This window comes from Esox lucius, chromosome 13 (assembly GCF_011004845.1).
Source record: "Esox lucius isolate fEsoLuc1 chromosome 13, fEsoLuc1.pri, whole genome shotgun sequence".
NCBI lineage: Eukaryota > Metazoa > Chordata > Actinopteri > Esociformes > Esocidae > Esox > Esox lucius.
Window position 1 is genome coordinate 10,443,137 of NC_047581.1, and position 18,561 is coordinate 10,461,697.

Consider the following 18,561-nt stretch of genomic DNA (forward strand, 5'->3'; position numbering starts at 1 on the left):
TAAAAAGGGCAGTCCATAAATGCAGATGAAGGCTATCAAGTCTCTGGAAAGATTTTGTAAAGAGCAATAATCAAATTCCTCCGAATCTGCTCTCCAGTCTCCTGAAACATTTCAGAATAAAGCTAATGTCATTATCATGGATGCTGCTGGAGCATTGGAAAAAGGAGTGGCAACTTGTCTACATACTTTTTGATTCTTGATTTTATCCAATATCCTTCTGTAAGCAAATGCATTTGGATAATTTCCCAGATTTCAAGCATACAATGTATGTAGCACAGCAGAGTATTTTCTGCCAATCCATTTGGAGTCAATAACTATGTTTAAGCTGTACATACTACATGAGTACATGTATAATGTATTATAAACATATTGTGTTCTAGGAAAGTGTTAAGTTTTTCCCATGATGATACATCCTCCATATAATCTTCAAACCCCAAAGCGAGAAGAAGCGTCTCCGCTAGTGTTCTGCTGTTACGCAACAACCCTCAGGTAACCGTACCGTATGCTCTACTCAAGCGGACAGATTGAATCTAAAATGTCATTGCATATCCCTCATCCACCAGAACCTGCTTTGTGTCGACAGAAAGGCAAAGCTTAATTTGCGCAATTTTCTCGGGGCGGAAATAATGTCAAATGTGGCTAATGGCGAGGACCACTGAGGCAGAATACAGTACAGTGATGAGGGTCCTCGGAAAACCCCTGTGGTGTCTACGGGGATGGATGGAGGCTTCTTTCAGTGGATAGATGCGGCAAAGCTTAAGGAGATAGATGAGGCCTTCCGTTAAAGGGGCGGTAAACCTAATTTTGCAATCCTCTTAAAACTGTGATTTTAGTACTTTGACAGGAACAAAATTTGCCAGGAGAGTCTTCTAAAAGCCTATAAATCGATTACGTTTGTAGAGAGCCACGGCAAGAAACAGCGAGGAGCCGGTTGTGCAGCGACCATTGCTTTCCAGATTGTTTTACAAATGACCACCAGGTAGCCACTGGATTATCAAAACTGACCCTAGTTTTGAGCCACTGGTTCACAGAGCCTGATCTCACATGTCGTGTCTCGAACGTGCCCACACCCCACAAATCAATGTTGAACCAACAGCCCACATCAGAAACAGCTGGTAGGTTCTGGAGGGTACCACCTGGGCCAGTTCCTCCTTACACACCTGCCTCCTAGTGCGACCTTGTCTTGGAAGGTATTTAAAGGCTCCCAGGGAGCAGCTCAGGGCCGAGGCTAGAAGCAAGGAAGATGGATCAGATAAGGCTGCAAGACATATAAATCTTAGATTGAGATTATTCTTAACTAACATGTAAACATTAGTACCAATGCCAAAATATGAGGTGATTCACATCTCCAAATTCCTCAGGAAGTAGTGCAGATTATTCCACAAGAATGAGTAGATTTATCACACAATTCCTTATCACACAATCACGTAATTCATCATAAATGGAACAGGAATGATCTTATGTAAAGAATACAGGACTCTTAAACGACTGCCTGCCTGCCCTCTGTGTGTAGCAAACCTTGAAGTGTAATCTCTGGTATGATGCGGAGATCGGTGCACACACCACATATACCTATTTAGTGACAATAACAGTGCGGAAGATGGAGACCAACAGATTTCTTTTGGCAATGTTACAGTTTAATTTTATGTACAAATGCAGGGAACTGAAAAGTCTGGGTAGGAAATAGAAGGCCACATGTTCAAGTAGCACAAATGTCGGTTAGATTATTCACAGGGTCCACTCAATCACCAAAATCTACAGGCTCAAGCGCAAATCAAAACCACACTAGTATTCAGAGATGCCCAGCGTCGCGATTCACACCAGCAAGTGGCCACCTACCCAAGAACCTCGCCAACGGACGTCCAAGGAGCAGAGTGAACCAGTGCAGAATGGAGAAGGTAGCTTTCTGGAATTAACCACAGTCTATCATTGTCTATATTGTCTATAAATATTTTGTCTCATCAAAATATTTCCTCACAACTACATGAACACATAATCAACAGTTCCTCAGTTATGGCATTAGTCCTTTTCAATACCCTTCATTACCCAAACTGAGCATCTCTTTTGGGTCTCTCGTATTACAGGCATCAACGTTGCAGTAATGTTCAGTTCAGTAACATTAATGTGGCCTTTGTTCAACAATTCATATTTTTTTATTGCTTGCTTTGCCCATACAGAAAGATTTAAAAAGACTTCCAGTCATAACCCAGCTTTAAACCTGCTGCATCGACCTTAGATTTGGTGACACCTGTTGGATGAGAAATAGACAGAGAAAAAGACAGATTGGAAAAGAGAAAAAAGAATGTGTTGAAAGGAAACAAACCACTGACGACCACTGATGATATTTCACTGAGCACCATTCAAAACGTGTTAAATATGGATTTATAGAGTAGTGTAATTCTATGCCTATTTAAAAAAAAATAATTCAATCACTGTAAAGCCCCTTGAAATGCATGTACAGTGGGACAAAAAAGTATTTAGTCAGCCACCAATTGTGCAAGTTCTCCCACTTAAAATGATGAGAGAGGCCTGTAATTCTCATCATAGGTACACTTCAAATATGAGAGACAAAATGAGAAAAGAAAATCCAGAAAATCACATTGTAGGATTCTTTATGAATTTATTGGTAAATTATGGTGGAAAATAAGTATTTGGTCAATAACAAAAGTTCATCTCAATACTTTGTTATATACCCTTTGTTGGCAATGACAGGTCAAACGTTTTCTGTAAGTCTTCACAAGGTTTTCACACACTGTTGCTAGTATTTTGGCCCATTCCTCCATGCAGATCTCTTCTAGAGCAGTGATGTTTTGGGGCTGTCGCTGGGCAACACAGACTTTCAACTCCCTCTAGATTTTCTATGGGGCTGAGATCTGGTGACTGGCTAGGCCACTCCAGAACCTTGAAATGCTTCTTATGAAGCCACTCTTCGTTGCCCGGTTTCATCTTCAATGCCCTTGCTGATGGAAGGAGGTTTTCACTTAAAATCTCACGATACATGGCCCCATTCATTCTTTCCTTTACACGGATCAGTCATCCTGGTCCCTTTGCAGAAAAACTGCCCCAAAGCATGATGTTTCCACCACCATGCTTCACAGTAGATATGGTGTTCTTTGGATGCAACTCAGCATTCCTTCTCCTCCAAACAGGACGAGTTGAGTTTTTACCAAAAAGTTATATTTTGGTTTCATCTGACCATATGACATTCTCCCAATCCTCTTCTGGACCATCCAAATGCTCTCTAGCAAACCTGGACATGTACTGGCTTAAGCAGGGGGACACGTCTGGCACGGCAGGATTTGAGTTCCTGACGGCGTTGTGTGTTACTGATGGTAGCCTTTGTTACTTTGGTCCCAGCTCTCTGCAGGTCATTCACTAGGTCCCCCAGTGTGGTTCTGGGATTTTTGCTCACCATTCTTGTGATCATTTTGACCCCACGGGGTGAGATCTTGCGTGGAGCCCCAGTTCAAGGGAAATCATCAGTGGTGTTGTATGTCTTCCATTTTCATATAATTGCTCCCACAGTTGATTTCTTCACACCAAGCTGCTTACCTATTGCAGATTCAGTCTTCCCAGCCTGGTGCAGGTCTACAATTTTGTTTCTGGTGTCCTTTGACAGCTCTTTGGTCTTGGCCATAGTGGAGTTTGGAGTGTTACTATTTGAGGTTGTGGACAGGTGTCTTTTATACTGATAACAAGTTCAAACAGGTGTCATTAATACAGGTAACGAGTGGAGGCCTCTTAAAGAAGTTACAGGTCTGTGAGAGACAGAAATCTTGCTTGTTTGTAGGTGACCAAATACTTATTTTACTGAGGAATTTACCAATGAATTCATAAAAAATCCTACAATGTTATTTTCTGGAGAAAAAAAATCTCATTTTGTCTCTCATGGTTGAAGTGTACCTATGAAGAAAATTACAGGCCTCTCTCATATTTTTAAGGGGGAGAACTTGCACAATTGGTGGCTGACTAAATACTTTTTTGCCCCACTGTATATCTCCTTGAAGCATGTTTTATTGTGAGAAAGTAGTTTGATTCGATTGAGTGAAAAGGCAACTTTCTTTTGGCTGACTAAAGCATTGATCCAGCCCATCCATGGAATGGACTGACAATACGTTCCTGTGCCAAGGCTGATGCTCACCTGAAACGGTGCTCCTGTGCATTCCTTAATGTCCTCTGGGGTCAGTCCTTCCCATACCTCAATCAGAGTGAGACCTTTATTCTTGTCCACATCAAAAACAGCCTGGGGAAGCGGAGATGGATAGACAGAGAGATACAGATTAAGAGAGAGAGACACATTTAATTAAACAACATCTGCGATGCTGAGTAGACGGCTAGAGGGTTTAACCTGTTGAGTTCACTGACATTAATCTAGATGACCTCAAATGGAATTCTACTGTATCTCTGGCCTGTACCTGTTGAGTTCCCTGACAAAGATCTAGATGACCTCAAACGGAACTCTACTGTATCTCTGGCCTGTACCTGTTGAGTTCCCTGACAAAGATCTAGATGACCTCAAACGGAACTCTACTGTATCTCTGGCCTGTACCTGTTGAGTTCCCTGACAAAGATCTAGATGACCTCAAACGGAACTCTACTGTTTTCGGCATCTTAGCCAACAGATCCATGTCAACGTTACACGCAGACTTTTTAACTGCAATCATCTGAAAATGAGTGAAATTAGAAACTAATCAGCTAATTTCAAAGTAGCTGTTTAAGACAAGCCACCTGAAACAGTATAACAAAAGACATCTCACAACACAGAGTTTGTGTGCCATTTCTCACATTTCTCCGTGTTCACAAGACTAACACTTTGGTTCCGACTCGGGACTCATCCACAGGTGCATATTGTTGGCCTGGCCTCATGGACCCCCAATCTTTCTCTGTCTCGAACCACACATGGCCAGAGATACAGCCAGTGTTGTGGGAAGATATTGCATTTTTCCACAAACTGTAACACAGATTTCTCTCTTCCCCTTGCTTCCTTACTATGGAGGGAGGAAAGCGGAGGGAGGGAGAAAAGGAAGAGTGGGAAGTCGAGGGAAAGAACATCAGGTTGAGCTCCAGCAACACTTGCAGGGAAAGCTGTCAGCATACAGCTCATTAGTAGCGCAGAGGGACAGGGACAAAGAGGAAGAGGCACTGGAGACAAAGGGAAGCAGAGAAGTGTGGGAACGAGCAAGGCCGGGGAGGAGACACTTGTCTGGGGCTGACTTCGCTGTTAGTGGAGAACACAGCGCCGGACCACAACACAAAGCCATCAGCGCCAGGGTAACACGGCTCAGCGTCCGAGGCCGACGCCCGGTCCGGCGGAACCGGCTGGTCTTCTCATCCTAATCATCCCTAGTCTGACCGGAACAGTCGGATGAGCCCATCTGTTCTCTCTCTGGCTCTCCGCTGCCTCCCGCTCATCCTGAACATGAAAGGACTGATTTGACTTCAAGAGAACTGAGTGAATGACACAGATGGAGGCCATGGACTAATGCAGTGCCCTGCTTCCGTGCGTGTCGACATTGTGTGTGTGTTTAGGTGTGTGTTGTGTTTGCAGCAGCCCAGCGATAACACGGCTGATTTAACATATCAACAAGACCTCGTTGGGTTGCATCATGTGTTTTAGAGCGAAGCTGGCCAGAAACACCATCCTTCACACACTTCTGTTTCCCGGGGAACAGGTGAGGCTTAACCAGAGGATAGAATGAAAACAAATCAACCCTGCCAACTGTTGCCAGTGTACAGGGTTCGGCCGAAACCACAGGTAGCACTCTGCTGACGCAGTCACCCTGAACCAGGGGAATGTCTGCTTCCTCTTCGAAAAAACAGGTCATTATTTTAGGCCCGATTACTTTTCCGAGGGGACACGTCGTTTTCTGATTTAGCGTTTAGCAAGCCGAGCACGTTCCTCTGCCACGACGGCCCCTCTGACAGCTCTGAGGGGGCCGGGGCGATACAAGGTACCTCAACACACACCGGCAATACACCGTTACAAACGCACACACAACAACAACAAGGCCCTCAGACATAAAGAATTGACTGCAGAAGAATAACGGTCACCCAGAGAAATTGGATGAGGGTAGAGAGCTGTGCTCAGACCTGAGACTGCAAACCCTCGTAGCCCCACCAGAAACCCCCGACAACATTATCAACATTATAATCGGCAGCTAAATGAAGTCTAAGCTTCAATGATCCAAGCCCCTTAAGGCGTCCGTGCGAGGCGTCAGTGCGAGGCGTCCGTGCGAGGCGTCCGTGCGAGGCGTCAGTGCGAGGCGTCCGTGCGAGGCGTCCGTGCGAGGCGTCAGTGCGAGGCGTCCGTGCGAGGCGTCCGTGCGAGGCGTCCGTGCGAGGCGTCCGAGCGAGGCGTCAGTGCGAGGCGTCAGTGCGAGGCGTCAGTGCGAGGCGTCAGTGTGAGGCGTCAGTGTGAGCTCCATGGCATGCTCAACTGCGTCAAACAGCGTGTGAGGAGCGATGGCCAATGTTTTGGCCAGTTCATAAGATCCTCGTTTCCGGTGAGATTTAAATTATTGTGAACAAACCAAACAGATACAGACCATAAAAAACTCCCTCCATTTTATGCTGGATGTGTAATGTGTTGTTTATATGTGCATGATCTGTAAGTAAATTCCCTATAAAACCTCATTAAGCCAGGTAATTCCAAGTTTGAAAGCAAGTGGTTTTTACAAGGGGTTCAAATTTTCACATGCCAACACAATTGTCACATGCCAACATATGCCAATCCTACTGACACTAACCTCTAATGCACAACCTATCCTTAACCCTAAACACATGTTAAAAAATAATTTAACACATCAAATATCCTTTTAACTATTATTGTAAAAATATATATACACTACCATTCAAAAGTTTAGGGTCACTTACAAATGAAAGACAAGCTAATTATTTGTCCATTACAGTAACATCAAATTGATCAGAAATACAGAGTAGACATTGTTAATGTTGGAAATGAATATTGTAGCTGGAAACGGTTTTCAATGTGTACAAAGGCCCAGAATGTTCTTCTGAAACTCAGTCAATTCATTTTCTGGGAAATTATGGCTATTAAATGCGAGAAATTGCCAATAAACCGAGGATCTTGTACAATGCTGTGGACTCACACACCTCTTTCTATTCTGTTTAGAGCCAGTTTCTGCTGTTCTGTGAAGGGAGTAGTATACAGCATCGTCCAAGATCTTCAGTTTCTTTGGCAGTTTCTCACATGGAATAGCCTTCATTTCTCAGAACAAGAAAAGACAGATGAGTTTCCGAAGAAATGAGTCATTCTGGACATTTCTAAGGAAATTTCTAAGTGAATGGTAGTGTATATATTGTAACCCTAAAATAGCCTCTCTTCATTGGGGCCACCTAAATGTCCTCTCAATGTCATATTATTGTCCTTGTTTTACTATCCTTGCGGGTATTTTTGATATTCACAAGTTTAGTAAAACGAGGACACACACACACACACACACACACACACACACACAGCTAACCCTAACCCTGCTGTAGGGGTGGGCAGTGCACTATAGCATCCAGCCACCACCTCATCTGAAAGGGAACAAGCTAACCCACTGTGTCAGCTGGCTGTGGGGTGTCCTCGTATGACAGGGCACACAAGATCATCTGACCTGATCCACCCAGGGAACAGAGGGCCAGAGAGAGGGGAGGAGGCAAGGAAGGAAAAAGAGAGAGAAAAGTAACAAGGGGAGCAAGGAAAGAGGAAGTAGAGAGGGGAGTGGTGGGGCTGATGGGAGAGAAAAGGAGGAGGGTAATCGGAGAACAGAGAGAAGGGAGGAGAAAACAGAGACGGATGCGACGAGACGAGGGGGACAGGATGAGGACAGAGGAGGGGGAGAGACGAAGAGAGGGACCGAGGAGGAGAGAGGGAGGTGGCGATGACAGCGGTGGGGTTGGGGACGCTGTCTAACCTTTACAAATGTTGACAGAAATCAGCTCGCTGCGCATCACATTGCGCAATCGCTCCGAAACGCGCCCAGGCCGAAATAAAGGGATCGTAGGAAAAAAAGAGAAGAAAAGAAAAACACACGCTGTCTCTCCAACCGTGACCGGCCATAATTCTATAGCCGGCATTAGGGAGAGGCAGAGAGGGAGAGAGGGGAGGGAGAGAAACTGAGAAGGCTCTGTGGCAACCACATGGCCATAGGACAAACACAAAGCACGCGCATTGATCGGAAACCCTTTTAGAACCCAAACTCGAAAAGCCTGCGGAACACTCAACGCGACGCGATCGATGGTCGCATGAAAACCTCAGCGCCCCCTCAGCAGAGGACCAGCTGAGCTGACAACGGAGGATGACGACTGCAGGCGGCCCTTTTTGTCCTGTTCAACCCAGCTGACAGCAACAGGCGCTGCTCAGGGTCACTGGAAGTCAGCTCTAATCTGCCCGGAGACGTTAAGAGCCTGGACCAGGGGTCAGTGACAGGCGGCCCGAAATTAATCCGGCCCGCGAAGGGTCCATCTATTCACAAGTGTACAAATGATTTTTTCTAATCACGTTCTAGGCCCACCGGACCGTCCCCCCCTGTGGCTGAATCCCATTGACTTGCTCTGTTGTTGTACACAGGGCCCATCTTTGGGCGGGTGATGCTTTGAAAAAAGACAAGAGGAATACGCTCTGAATCCCCCCCCCCAAAAAAAAACGGGATAGTAGTTTAAATAATAAGTCAGAGCAATTATGATGAATACATTCAACGTGGCCAATATTTGGGTACTGCTCTGTGCCAGTTCTTTGTCCTAGAACGGATGTTGTAATGGATCCTTTAAAGCCAGCCTACAGCGTTAGGCAGATGAACTTCATTCTGTCAGTTGAACTGCATTTTAACTGACTGAATGAAGTTCAACTGACTGCTGGGCAAAATGAATAGTGGTGCATTTACAGGGTAGCTGCGAGAGACACGGACTGAAACATGCACCTGTAAACTATGGGATACCTCTGTATATGTCCAGAATGTATGGCATGAATGGCCAATATACCACAGTTAGGTGCTGTATTCAGCATGGCTTTAAGTCATGGTGAATCGACCATATACCATGAGCCCTCGTGCCGCATTGCCTAAACACCCCACAGTAATGACGCAGAACGGCTTAAAAACACTGATTACGGTTGAGATTATTAAAAAGGCTCATCTGGGGTGTCTGTCGCCACGTGCCTGAAAACATCCCTTAGCCAACATATAGCGGCTTCACAGGCCACACCCGCGTCAGACCTCAGACAAGGCTTAATTGGATTGCCTGCGAAGGCACTGTGCTACGCGGTCAAGTAGGGGATGAACCGACATGCATAATAGATGACAAACACAGGCACAGAAAGAAACTATAGTGAACCATCTGTCAGGACACTTTCAATCAAATGATAAAAACACGGCGTTCCACCCTGTATGACACCCGTGTAACACCACAGAATATTGGCTCACAAACAACACGACTGTCCTTTTGACAGCATATTGGCTCACTTACAAGGCTATGGTAACAATGGCCAAATACAAGACATCTGTAATATTGCTTCACATACAGTTCTACCATAACATTGGCCACATAAAACGCTACTGTAGGAGTGACTCATATGCAACACTGCCGTAATATTGTCTCACACACAAAACTACAGTCGTTTTGGCTCACGACGCAACACCACCCCTGGGCTTCCTCTGAGTGATTCATTTAGAACAGAAATATCATGTCAAGATCGCCTTGGAGCATGTCCCTGGAAGCCACGATTAGGGATGAGACATAGAAAACAATGCTAGAACCTTTTATCATCATACCACACAGAGCGACCGCGGTTTATCAAACATGAATCGACTCATTGCGTCATCTGACTGACTTATTTACAAAAGAAAATGTCGGACATTCTTACTGGAGACAAAATCCAAGGGATAACTGCTTTTTACTGTAACCATAATAACACGTCCAGCTTTGCGAGCGGAAGAACGTCAGAGCTAAGTGGGTTCTACGAGGGTTAAGTGGGTTCTAGATGAAGCATTACTAGCGTTAAGGTAGGCCATGTGCCGGAGCTAGTAACATCATCAAAATACATCTTCATAAAAGACCGCCCAATGTTCTAGGATATCAAATCAGTATTGGGCGTCCTCATAAAAAATAAAAATCAGTTAATTGGATTATGGTTAACAAAATAAATGTCATTTCCATCTCCCCACGTCCATCTGCAGCCCTGAAACTATCTATCAGTCCCTGGTGAGTAAGAGTGTGTGTGCCATCTTTCCTTTGGTGTTTCTTTTGTCTGTAATAAACGCATCAGGGAAATGGATTTGGTGCGTTCCTCAAGCCGAGTGGCTTCCAACCGTCAATGCCAAGCAATTCTGTGGGTACTCTTTAAACCTCTTCCAGTGTTCCTATAAACCCTGAAGATTCTGTGAGCTGAAGAGGAGTGTCAGCTCTAAGCCTGCGCCGAGTCAGTTCTGTATATTTACTGAAGTGTTTCACAAAGCCTGACATGACTCATGATCATCTTAGGCATGATATAACCCGGGCGTCTGAATAGGCCGAGTTGAACCCGGATTATACAGAGTCGTTCTGAAGAGTCACTTCAACCTCTCTGTGTGGGAGAGATTCATAAGTCCTGTGTTGCGAGTAGCTAGATTTGGAAGCCAGCTAATTCAGTGTAGACGATGGGGATGGAGGACACACTAGCATAAAACCGAAAAGAGGAGAAACACAGAGAACCCAAACAGACCGCAGACTCAAACTGAAACATTCATGACCAAATCCACACAGACACATGCAAAGACACACACAAATCCACACACACACACGCACGTCTACGCACCTTTTCGGTGATGATCCGATCCACACACTGCTTTCCTGTCAGTGGCAGGTTACACGTCTCCAGTATCTTGTGTTTTCCTCCCTGATTAAGACAAAAGGGAACGATAGAAGTGGAATGAGAGAGAGACAGGGCCAAAGGTTAAAGACAAGCACCCAGTTTATTGAGCCCCTTTGGCAACACACCTGCATCAGGCTACCAAGAATTGTCCCGGAGAGTAAGCAGATTAACTGTGGCACACTATTCACTGTGACATTATTATCATGGCTTGGAGATTTAATAGACAGTAAGCCTCTTCACTGTCCACGTAAATGCACCCGTGTGTGTGAGTGGGTGGAGGAAAAGCAGCTGGGCTCTTGTTGTTCTCTGTCCTAGGGGTTTATGTTCCTGCTGAACCCCCAGTTCACCCCCTAAACACACACACACACCACACACACTTCTCATGAGTAAAATCCGTATGAGAGACCGAAGACCTACAGACCATAATAAACAGGGCCGCAACAACTCTCAACATGTATCTCTGGACTGACCTCAAGCTGTGAATGAAAGCTCCTTCTCTGGACTGTTCTGACCGCTCTGGACTGTTCTGACTACTCTGTCCATGTATCAGAAAGCTTGGCGATGGTGCTCGACAAGAACCATCACCTTTCCCAATTAAGGCAAGGTTACAGGTTCTACCAACAGAAGTACAACCAAGAGCCCTGGTATTCCACAAACCACGCCCCGTCCATTCAGAGTTTTACACCCTGAGGTAAATGCAATGCTGCCAATAAGGACTTGTACATTGCTAAGGCGTGCGCCTCGTCGGCACGTTAGCCACAGAGGTGAATCGTGGTCCTGACAAGAGAACTCATTCACCGAGGAGGCCTTCATCGTGGCAAAGACTCCAATTCCAGATGACGCGTGATACATCTTGGTGGGGGATGAGAGCACAAGTCCATGCAAGCACTAAGGGGTCTGTGGGGACCTCTGGGATGATTAGAGGCTTCATGTAATCATCACTTCATCCATTACCGGAATCAGAAGCTCATTAACGGGACAGACTCGCTCCCGGAGAGACGAACTTGACGCTACAGCAGGAAGCTGTTGGGAGGAGTCTCCTTCATTAAACTCTGCTCTCTGAACCCCTTCAGAGATTATAGCGCAGCATTCCTTAAGGAGGCAGCCGAGCAGCGACGTAGACACGTCAGGCCATACAGCCGACGGGAAAAAAAGAAGCAGCATCATATCGGCCATCTGTCATCTATATGGATGACTGGTCCCACACAGATTGGTCAGGAACGCACACACCTTAGCTGAGTGCTCCATGGTGACGACCACCTTGGTTCCAGCGCTGGCCACCAAGTCCATGGCTCCGCCCATTCCTTTCACCATTTTGCCCTAAAGGGGAGAAAGAAAAAGAAAAGGAAAATACAACCCAGATTACAAGGGACAGTATGGTGTTGTTTCTCTTACGTTACGCAGCATCTTTACAGTGGCGAGCGTTTCGCTTAGGCAGCCTTGAGCGTGGCACGGCTTGGTACAGTACATAGTACAGAGTAGCTCGGTTCCTAGTCGAGAGGCTAAGACAAACGGCCTCTGTCTTTAGCAGACAGTGATCCAGAGTGCAGAGAGGTATATTAATAGGGCGCCCGGTGGGGAATCCTACTGAATAAATAGTGTATTACAGTCCAGCCATATTATTTCTGGCTAATGGACAGAGTCAACACACCTCTCTGGCAGAGTGCTAAGGTCTACATTCAATACAGAGCGGAGAAAACATCAGTTTCCAAAACCGGCAAAGAGAAATCGAATAAGATTAGAACATCAAAATTGGATTGCCAAGTGGGAGAGAAATTGTGGCCGGTATCTCATTTCTCCGTATCCAATGAGCTTTTACTGGCGTGCACACGGCCAGGGGCGGAGATGGCTGAATAACCAAATTAACATCTGCTTCGCTCATCAATCATAAGAGCCTGCAGGACACACCGCCAGCGACTATACGGGATGTTGGTATGAGGTTAGCATCTGAGTGAGGTGGAGACGGGTGGGGGGGTAAAAGGAGGAGGTAGGGAGAAAGTGGGAGACAGACGTGAAAAAGCTGTTCCCCATCTCTCCACCCATGTTCACTCCTTGTCCGACCGCACATGTGAAAGTGAATAAACACTGCTGGGGGTTGAGCGCGTCGTATGGGCGAGGGACCACCAGCACCGCCGCCTCTACGGACTAGGAGACCGTCACTATGGAGGCGCACCTCTTCAACGGTCATGCGGTCACCTTGCTTTTCCATCTCTGCCCTCGGTCGTTCCAACACTTCCCTGCCCCCCCTCCCCGCCCCACTCTGCTAATGAGCTGTACATGTTGACAGCTTTCCTGAAAGTGTTGCTGAAGCTCCACCCGCCCTTTCCCCTCGCATCTCTCTCCCCCTTTCCCCTCCCCTCTTTCTCTCCCTTTCCCCTCCCCTCTCTCTCTGCCCTCTCCCCTCCCCTCTCCCTCTGCCCTTTCCACTCCCACCTCTCTCTCTTTCCCCTCCCCTCTCCCTCCCCCTGTCTTCTCCCCTCTCTCTCCCCCTTTCCCCTCCCCTCTTTCTCTCCTGTTACGGGGCATATTTCAGAATGACGCCTGAGGGATGAACGGGAGAGCATTCACTGAAGTGTGGAGTTTTGACCCGATCAAGTGCTTCTGAAATCCAGAGAAATTCTCTCCCTCACAGGACGCAACACGAGAGAGAGGCGAGAGACAGCGACTGCGTGCAACAAATGGAGAATCCATCCGAGATGGCGACGAGATACTATAACACGCGCGCCAAAACGGAACTGTCCACCGTGTGAAGTTGACACCGGGAACATGCCCAGTGAAGTGACACCATGCCCTTGCCGCTGGTGACTACCCCCCCCAACCCCCCACCCCCCACCCCCCACCCCCCCAGACCGAGCTAGAGTGCAAGAGACAGAGTGAGTGTGAGATAAGTAGATAGTCGTCTGTGACCTGAGAGAGAGGAAGAGGACAGATTTATGGCAGAGTTAGACAGAGCAGACACCTGATAATGGACCATATTCCCCTTTCGGTTGACAGCTGGTGAATGGGAGGGGCCATAGTAGCAGCACAGGCGACTATTTTGTTCCATTACCCAGACTCCTCGTAACGCGTCTGAGTGCAGGGGAGAAACAAACCGTGAAAGTAACAAGGACAGCGTGTTTTTCCCTAAACATCTGACGAGAGGCTTCACAGAAAGCCAAGGTGTTCACGGTGGTCGTGGCCATACGTGCTCAGGGGTTCATCCTATTTCACATACTGTCATGGCAGACAACAGCGCCGCATCAACACGAGGACAGCTAATTGAAGAGAACTGGCGGCTCTCCATACATCTAGAGTATGGGGAAGACTGCATTTCGCTCCCTCAGATCTTTAAGCTTTGAATGTGATTATCTGAAAACACTTTGATCCACATGCAGCTGAAACCGGAGGGGGGAAAAACTAACCTCATCTAATTGTATGTGTGCGTACGAGCGTGCGTCTCCTTGGTGTAAATAGATAGTCATAGAATGAGATTGAGAAGAGAAAGCGTTCGTCCATAATTCAAATGCAATCTTACATATTTAATAATAATGTGGACAGTCACCAATCAGGTTGATTTTGTTTCTTTCCTTCGTCAGAGAGCCTGCCATTGCTAGGCAACAGTAAACCTGACCCTATCAACCTCAGCGAGGTATGCGACTAGTCTTGTCCTCTCGTAGGATTGCATTGCCGTCTATAGATTCTTATTAAAAAGCAATAACAAACAGCGTATATAGTGGTGCTTCTTTCTACACCCGAACGGTTTTATTTCACACAATCGATAACTGCCAGCCACAATATATTTAAAACCCTGGAATTTTACCAGTCAGTGGGGACCCCATCTTTTCAACATTTTAGCCGGGGCAGAACTTCCGGCAACCACACCACAACTGCAAATCTAATAACTCAATGTCTTTGAACTAACTTAATATAATACGATATATAACTTATACTATTTTAACCTCTTCGGAACAGATATGAATGCAATGCATTTACTCAGTAACATTTTATTATACAAGTAACCTTTCAAAATATTATTTGTATCTATACTGTTAAGTAAAAACGTGGGGTTGACCACAATGCAGGTCCCTGCTGGGGTGACTCCGACTCTAAATTGAATAGTCACTGTCTTAAACAATATTTTCACTGCGGGCTATTTCAGGTAGGTTGGGAAAATGAAATCAATCAAAACCACCAGGCGTTTTACAATGGACTGACTTGTTTCTCTTAAGCACAGGAAGGAGTTTAGCAATTTATATTATGCGTATAAAGGTGTCTGATACACACCGCGTATAAAGGTGTCTGATACACACCGCGTATAAAGGTGTCTGAAACACATACTGTGTGTCTGGACCACTTGGGAGTCTAATTCCAATCCTCTAGAGTTTTTAATGTCTGGCAGTCTAATCTGTTATTTTGTGGATTGAACAGCATAACCAAAACATAATTAGTCCACTGCCTGAGCCAAACATTGGCCAAGAACAGGATTAATTAAGTAATTTAATTAACACAGCGTATACATTAACCCTGCCGGCCCTGACTGGATCTTTTCGGTTGTTACTGAACGTGCAGGTGCTAGGCAATGGAAACGTTTACATGTGCATCTATCCCAAATGGTACATCCACAGCCATCAGATTGTATCCCTATTAGATTGAACAAACCTTAGCCCAGGCAGCACTTTGACAGGGCTTTTAGGCCAGTGATTTAGCATCGGGCTGAACTGTGTTTTATTTATCATTCAAACATTAGTGGAATATCCACAGAGAGATACGGTCCATAATTATGAAGCCATTCTAATCTAGGACAAATATGATAGCTCTATCATGAACGGAATTGAAGCGACGTTTGAAGTCATTATAATCGCTCATCTTTTAATGAGAAAATCCCCTTCATCCATTTCTGACTGAAACAGCCGTTCTTATTGCGGATGAAGGCAGACATACACTTAGTTAGGGTAATAAAGAAAATCAAATAAACCAACCCTAACACGTTTTCAGTATATTCAGGCCACAAATTGCCTTCAAGATGTGGGAAGGTGACATGATGAGGGCCATATATATCCACCTATGTACTAAAGCTGATGACTAGGGGTCAGGCAGCCTTAATACCATCGGTTCAGCCTGTGTCCCAAAAGCCTTGAGAGCCGTGTCTGGCTGGGTTGGGGCTGTCAAACTATATCAACATGCGCCTACTCTGGAGACTTCAGATAAGTGCAAATTCCGTTTGAGTGCAATACAGTTTTCCAGATGTACAGCAATTATTTCTCAATTGCTCCTGCTCCGGTTTAGTGGAGACTTTCACAACAGTTTAAAGCTGTAGCATTTATCAGGACCAGATCTTTACGAGTCTTGTAAGCAGAAGTGTTTCCATAAGGTCAGGTTGAAGTGGAGAAGAGTCGAGGCTATTGTTGCTACTTATACAGACACTTACAGTATCTTAAGGGTAGACAAGGCCCCTTTCTGGTTTAATTATGACAGTTGTAAACGGTCTAATTCAGCTCCAGTGGAGCTCGGCCGATGGCGTTACCATGACAACCCGTCAAAAAATGTTTTCCCTCATTAGGCTTATGATGTTGCCCTCACTTTTCCTGCCAGCCACCAAACGCCAACGGAAACAACGCCTTCACTTCCACCACTTTCTATCACAATAGTCCCTCGCTCTCTCTTTCATTTTCCCTCCTTTCGGGGAGACAGAAAAGTGAAAGCCTTGGTTTCCCAGACAACTAATGACAAGCACCAGAGACAGACAATCAGACAGACAAAGAGGACTGTTTATGCAACGGGATTGTTCAGACTTGTGTGTCCCAAAAGCCAGTCTGGTACAACTGGATTGGACAATAAGCTTGTTTAGCATTCTGAAAAATGCTTCAAACACCTACAGAAAACCGCAGCGCATCGCTTTGACATTGACTGACTGACGATTTCTCACAGCGGCTCCTCTATATTTGAGCGAACGTCAAGTCAAGCTTTTTGAAATAAATGTGGAGTGGAGCTACATCTGATGGTGAAAGCCTACAAACCCCTTGCACAGTCTTCATATTTTGCTGCATATAAATTAAATTGAATATAATTCAATCAAAAAACTATTTCGACATCGACACAATGCACTCCACATTTTCAAGGTGTAAGATGTAGAACATTACAGGGCATTTTCTAAATAAAATAAAAAAACAAGGAAAAAATAAAATGTAAACTTTAAATATCCCTTAGTATGTGTGCTAAATGTAATCACTTCCATTAATAAAACTTACCCAGAGCAAAAAAAGTGCCCGTTGAGTCTGGACCATGTTTGCTACTTGTGTACTAGATTATGTTGCAATATAAATGTTCTGGACTGATTTAGATACAGTCTTTATCCACAGATGCAACACTTCAGGTTCGATACAAACTGTTCCTTTGGTGCTAGAGGAGCAGTGTTCTAGAGTTTCTCATAGAATTCAAAGTTCATCATGGCGTACTTTGAAAACATGTGCACATTTGCACAATTATCACCAAATCTTAAGTACATCTTGGGGTTTAAGGCCGGGTGTCTCTGTAAAGCACTTTGTGACAACTGCTGTTGTAAAAAAGGCTTTATAAATACATTTGATTGATTGATTGATCTTTACAGTTGTTGGTTAGCAGACTGTTGCCTTATTGTGACTTGTGTCAAAACATGAGCAGAAACACCTCAAACCATGACAAGGTGTCAATCAGGTCACATTTGAAGGGGCCAATAAAGACTGGTTACCCACCCAAATGACTGCGGCCTGGGGTTTTGGCCTGCTTGCCAGTGGCACCTCAGGGTTTGGATGGCACAACAAAAGCCCATTTCCAATAGCATTCAGTACACAATGAACCACCTCGTCACCCAATCAGCACTATGTTTTACACTCTCATTTGAATACAAAATAATTTACAAAGATGGACATTTACAAGGACACGATGGACACCCTAACCCCTGTTCTGACCCTAACTGTGGCCTCTATTCCAAACCTAACTTGGGCCTACCCTAACCCTCTTATCGAGGTTAGCCAACAGCGTGAAAATTCCAGCTAGAAAACAAATGATCAACTGTAAAGGGGCGAGATACAGATCAACTATTGTTTTATACTTCAAAGAAATTTCATAGAGATGTAGAAGGCATAATGATCATCTACACTCTGTATTCAGTGCTTACAGTAATTGTGACTTGTGTAAAATAAAAAAAATTAATAAAAAAGATGTAGTGTAATCGATACATATTTACTAGACCTTTAGAAAATTGTCTCCTACCTCTGCTGTTTCCCTGAAAAAATATCACAATGATTATTTTTGCAATACTGCTTTCATCAAATAAAGCTGCCTGATGTGGACAGAAGTGCTTATTAAAAGAACACACAGTGGTAAAGGAGGTCAGCAGGTTCCGTGTTGGAAGATGAGTGTCCCAAAGACAGAACGTGGGACCTGATGCATCGCTGGTTGGCATGCAGCATTAAGGAGATGGATTAGGGGTAAGGCCCTGTGACAGGGACAGTACATCAAGGTGCTTCACACTACAGAAACAGGAGATAGGCTTCTGCCCCCATGGACCATTCTGGCTTGGAAAAAGTTGACTTTTTCAACGCTTACTTTTGCGAGGTAGCCATACAGGACAAAGTGCTTTGACATAGAACAGTTGAAAGCAGTGGATGGCCACCTTCTCACTACTGACCAGAACATCAGACATCCTTGTTTGAATAAAAAGTAGCCCTCATGTCAATCTAAGTTATCCC

General features: G+C 45.1%; 1 protein-coding gene across 1 annotated transcript in view; it reads right to left on the reverse strand.

Annotated features, from left to right (window-relative positions):
* Positions 1-1,602: 1,602 nt before the first annotated feature.
* Positions 1,603-18,561, reverse strand: part of oxct1a (3-oxoacid CoA transferase 1a) — a 68,857-nt gene continuing 51,898 nt past the window's right edge. The window contains exons 14-17 of the mRNA XM_010892448.5: positions 12,083-12,172; positions 10,796-10,876; positions 4,142-4,243; positions 1,603-2,248 (exon numbers count right to left, since the gene is read on the reverse strand). Coding sequence (XP_010890750.1) covers positions 2,213-2,248; positions 4,142-4,243; positions 10,796-10,876; positions 12,083-12,172 — 309 coding nt within the window. The 3' untranslated portion in view covers positions 1,603-2,212. The remainder of the gene's footprint in view (positions 2,249-4,141; positions 4,244-10,795; positions 10,877-12,082; positions 12,173-18,561) is intronic.